The 4,854-nt window shown below is 42.3% G+C and overlaps 1 protein-coding gene across 1 annotated transcript in view; it reads left to right on the top strand.

Annotated features, from left to right (window-relative positions):
- Positions 1-4,854, top strand: part of jag1b (jagged canonical Notch ligand 1b) — a 52,047-nt gene that overhangs the window by 38,096 nt on the left and 9,097 nt on the right. Inside the window, exons 18-22 of the mRNA XM_015028962.1 lie at positions 271-298; positions 644-729; positions 1,798-1,911; positions 2,007-2,116; positions 3,920-4,159. Coding sequence (XP_014884448.1) covers positions 271-298; positions 644-729; positions 1,798-1,911; positions 2,007-2,116; positions 3,920-4,159 — 578 coding nt within the window. The remainder of the gene's footprint in view (positions 1-270; positions 299-643; positions 730-1,797; positions 1,912-2,006; positions 2,117-3,919; positions 4,160-4,854) is intronic.

Below are 4,854 nucleotides of genomic sequence, written 5' to 3'. Positions count from 1 at the left end.
GGGGGGGGGAAAAAGGGAAAAAAGGGGGGGGGGGGGTAGGGGGTTTTTTTTTTTTTTTTTTTTTTTTTTTTTAGTGCTCTGGTAGTAATAGTAATACAGAGCGATCAGGCAGTGTGGACACATTATGCCTCTGCGAACGCAAGCTCAGACGTGCTTTTCTGCTGCCAATGTGCGCTGAGCACCTCCACATGAGGGCGGAGAGAGAGAAAATAACACCGCACTCACAAGTTCTCTCTTTTTTCCCTCCCTCCCTTTTTCTTTCTTGCACAGATACCAACGACTGCAGTCCCCACCCATGGTAAGTGGAAGCCAAACATTTCCTGTAGATTTCAACTGGTGTAAACAAGCTGCTCCTCCTGTGTGGCTCACCTCACCTGCATGCTTTCTTCCTGCTGAGAATTGGGACGAACACCTCCCTTCATTCCTGGGATGCAATCGCCTAACCCTGTTTTGCAAATTCTTTCACATGTGACTCTTGCTTAACAAAACGCTTTCAGATTTTTAAGCACACTTTTCCCATTATCTATATAGTTATAAAAAAAACTGATTCATATATCTTGCATTATTGAGAATCTGATTTTGTTTGTTTAGAAAATAAAAAAATAAAAAATCCAACCTGACATGGTTTGTTTTAAACCTTCAGTTACAACAGTGGGACCTGTGTGGACGGGGATAACTGGTACCGCTGTGAATGCGCCCCAGGTTTCGCCGGTCCAGACTGTCGGATCAGTGAGTATTAAACCTGCCTTCAGTTCATGCCTGTTTTTCAGTAGATGTCTGCAGCAGTAAGTCCGCTCGGGGCTGGAATTTGCATTCTTTCAGCCAGCTGACAGTCGGTGCACAGCAACACAGATAACATGAAGGCATAATGGGGGTAGAGCAAGGTTGCTCTGTTTTATCTTTTTAAGCTTTCAGCTTCTGTCATGTAAATTTAAGGTTTACATTATCCTGGGAAACTTCATCGTCTTCTATTTTATGCCATGCTAGCTGTTAATGATTAAAGACTGTTTAAAATATCAGTGTGTAACCATTTTGTTGTTAAAATAAGATTTTAACGTACTGCTATACAAGTTGCAAGATGTTGCCTCTGCTCCTAATTTAAAAATTAATGACCGTTTAGGGTAAGAAGGCTGGAATAATATTTACTGATATAATTTTCAAGGAGAACTCTGAATCCTCTAAAAACTCAGACATCTGCCACAAAATTCTGATCGGTGCATCTTTACTTTTGGGCCCGTCAGTCAGTCGGATCATGCCTTGCAGCCGGACAATCAGTCACTTGCAAACGGAAGGTCTAGTCGGCCAATTATCTGAACGCCGGGCTGCAGGCCAGCCTGAGCCATTTTGGTGTCACTCCACCGGGCCGTGTTGGTGTCCCCAGGGGTAAAGCAGCTTAGCGAGCCAGCAGCTAATCAGCCATGCTCTCTGACACTGATTACTCAGACTGTTTTCCCTCTTAAAGGCTTTCAGATGGCCACATTCTTTCCCATTGCAAACCCTTTGTTCTGCTTAGTCCAACCTTTAGCTCCTGCATACCTGCTAATGACGACTTTCTATAAAAGCTCCGGGGGGGGGGGGTCCAAGGCTCATTGTAGGCCTGTTTGCTGGTTTAGTTTTCTCTTTTTTTTTGTTGTTGTTAAATAAACGTGCATAAAGGAGTTTCGATGACGCATGATCCCAAAGAATTAGATTTGAGCACTGATTTAACTTAACTCGATATCTGAACTCTGCAGGCCTGATGCATTTTATTCCATAAGCAAACGATTTCCCCTCTCTCACCCTGCTTCGCCGTAACAGATATTAACGAGTGCCAGTCCTCTCCCTGCGCCTTGGGATCCACCTGCGTGGACGAGATCAACGGATATCGCTGCCTGTGCCCCCCAGACAGAACTGGACTCCACTGTCAAGACAGTACGTCCTCGCAGGATGGGGGAAATTAAGCAGATTATTTTGCAAGTCTCTAACAATATGTTTTTTGTTTGTTTGTTTTTTTTCCTAAAACGTAGAAACAAGAAAGCATTGCTCTAGTAACGGGCATGTTGCCCCGGATGGAGCCAGCTGGGAAGAAGACTGCAACATTTGTCACTGCTCCAATGGAAAAGTGCTGTGCACAAAGGTATGTCAGTGCACAGAGTGGTGGACACATTAATCGGAAAATGTGCTAAAATTACTTGTTCCATATTTGTTGATACTAGTATTAATGTAGAGAGTTAATATTAAGACAGAGTTTTGTTCTTTTTGGCAAAAATTGTCCAAATTGTAATTTAAAATGTCCTGCTATTTCTGCGAGCCCTCCGAGGCCAATCGAAGCTAGCCCACAGCATCACAGATAACCCACCGTACTTAACAGTGAGCATGAGGTATTTTTTGACACATTCATCCATTGTTTTATCACAAACCCACCTGGAGAATTTCTTTGCTGAGTAGTTGTGCCTTTGTCTCATCTGAACAAGGTGCAGTCACAGTCCCGGTAGATGGTAGCAGGACGGAAAAGGCTTTCTTTCTTCTGACATCACTGCAAACAACAACCTAGGATGTTGATGGCATCTAAAGTTGTTGCTTTGGTGACTGCAAGTTGTTTTTTGTTTTTACATAGCTGTCTATCAGAGATTTGAGGGGTTTTTTTTTCTAGGGATGCTGCAAAATTATTGATTTCCGACTAATTTTTCTATTTTTCCTTCTAAAAAATTACATTTTTGTTTATTTTATTATTGATTTATACGTTGAACTTTTGCACTTTCCTCCATTCTACAAAATAAGATTAACTAAGTTCAACACACCATTTTTGAGGAAAACTGTTCTCATTCGATTAACATTTTAGGCAAAACATTGACGGCTTATGTCAGTTAGTTACAGAGACCTCATTTAATCCTCAGCCAATCTGGTTTGCTGCAGCTCCAGTTTTTTCTCGAAGGCATTTCTTGATTTTATGAAGATCGGCACACATTTGGCTCACTGAAATGCCAGGTTCTTTTGTCTTTATGATTTTGGGGCTTAGCTAAAACAAAGGGGTTATTTTTGCCTTATCGTATTTTTTCTGTCCCTAAAATAAAATGCATTTATCTTTAAAGCTGGTGTTTGGAGCATCAACAATCAGGATTTGTACTCAAATTAAAAGTACAAATCCTGATTGTACACTTCCTTGACGTTCAGTGAAAGTTTATACTGCAGCGTTTAGCCGTGAAGTGCACGATGTCTGTGTTTACTGATGACAAAAGCTCCCTGGGGAACCTCACACAAAGTGGTTGTTGACACAAAGGTTGTGTTTGTGGGTGTGTCCTGCTCTCGGCAGTAGGTAGGGCTCACCACTCACCCACAACAACACGGTTTGTATCTGGGTGGAGCCGGTTTGGGAGCGTCAAATTCTATACTGGGACGATACAGTTTTTTGTTTTGTAAAGAAACACAAAGGCCGTATTGATAATTGGTGTCGGATGAATTTTCGAGTGAAGTTCCCACACTGGGCCAAACGGAGCTCGGGGTTGTGTTATCATGCTTGGCTATCACTAGATGCACAATGGTTTTAGTAATGCAGCCGGAGGGGAGAAAACGATCGGGAAGTGTAAGATTTTACCATTGTTGCAACTTTTAATGTGTTCATTCCACATGATGCATGCTTTTTGGCACAAGCTGAACCCCCTCCCCCCCCACCCCCCACATTTCCTAAATAACCCTGATATTGCGTGGAATTGCATGTGACCTCATCCCTCATGGCTGGTAGGGTTACACCCACAGAGTGGCAAAGAGACTCATTGACAAACTGCGTAATGGGCTAGGAAAAGGAGAAAATGTGAAATGATGTGGAGCTGCAAGACAGACTGAACAAGTGATCAAGGGTGACCCAACCCAAAACGGATCATGTTTTAGGATTGTGTAATTAATGTCACTTTTTTTTTTGTTTCTTTCCCCCTCGCTGCAGATGTGGTGCGGCCCGAAGTCGTGCAAACTCGGCGCCAAAGGCCGAGGCGGATGCCCCCCGGATCAGAGCTGCATGCCCCTCAGAGAAGCCCACTGCTTTGTGAAACCCTGCCTGGAGCTGGGCGAGTGCTGGGGCTCCGGCCTCGCTCAGCCTCGAATCAAATGCCACCCCAGCTCCTCTTACCAGGACAACAGCTGCGCCAACATCACCTTCGTCCTAAAAAAGGAGATCATGCCCGCGGTAAGCTTCCTCGGCACTTAGAAACGAAGAGATTAAATTATCGTTTTGTTTTATTCCTCTCCTGTGGGAGGAGGTCGTAAATGAATTGGATCAGCTCTGTGGGAAGGATCAGGTTTAGAGAAAGCCATTCCTCGGGATAACAAGCAACTTAAGAATTCATTCGTGCCATTTAAGTACGTTGAGTTCATAAGGCATGTGAATATTCCTGCTCTTTATAATTGAGTTGTCTTATTCTCCATTTTGTTATTGGAATAAAGATATATGAACACATTAGAAGATAAATTTTAGGAGATGACTGCTGAAGAGATGGAAACTGGCAGATTTTCCCCTTGATCAATAAATTTATTAAATGGATCGAAGTGATATAAATGTACAAATAGACTGGCAGAGTTTACTAAAAATCAGCTAAAAGCATGTTTTTTTTTTATTTATTTTATCTGTTTGTTTGTTTTTTTTTTTTGGTGTGTGTCCTGTCCGGTGGTGTGGCATTCGGTCCTGTTTGAGAGTCGAGAGCATTACAGCTTTCTTGAGACGTAATAAACATTATTAGAAATTAGTTTGAATTTATTTAACGTGAAATGGGGAAAAGGTTTAAAGGAAAGAATGAGAGATGAGCATAAAGACAATCCAAGTCGATGTCCTGGCAGTATGCCTCTACACCTGCAGAAAGAAAAAAAAAAAAAAAAAAAAAAAAA

The sequence above is a fragment of the Poecilia latipinna genome, unplaced genomic scaffold (assembly GCF_001443285.1).
Source record: "Poecilia latipinna isolate Pla-1442-1.1 unplaced genomic scaffold, P_latipinna-1.0 Scaffold140, whole genome shotgun sequence".
In the NCBI taxonomy this organism is placed as follows: Eukaryota; Metazoa; Chordata; class Actinopteri; order Cyprinodontiformes; family Poeciliidae; genus Poecilia; species Poecilia latipinna.
The sequence above is the reverse complement of the archived record's forward strand: the minus strand, read 5'-3'. Positions and strand labels throughout refer to the sequence as shown.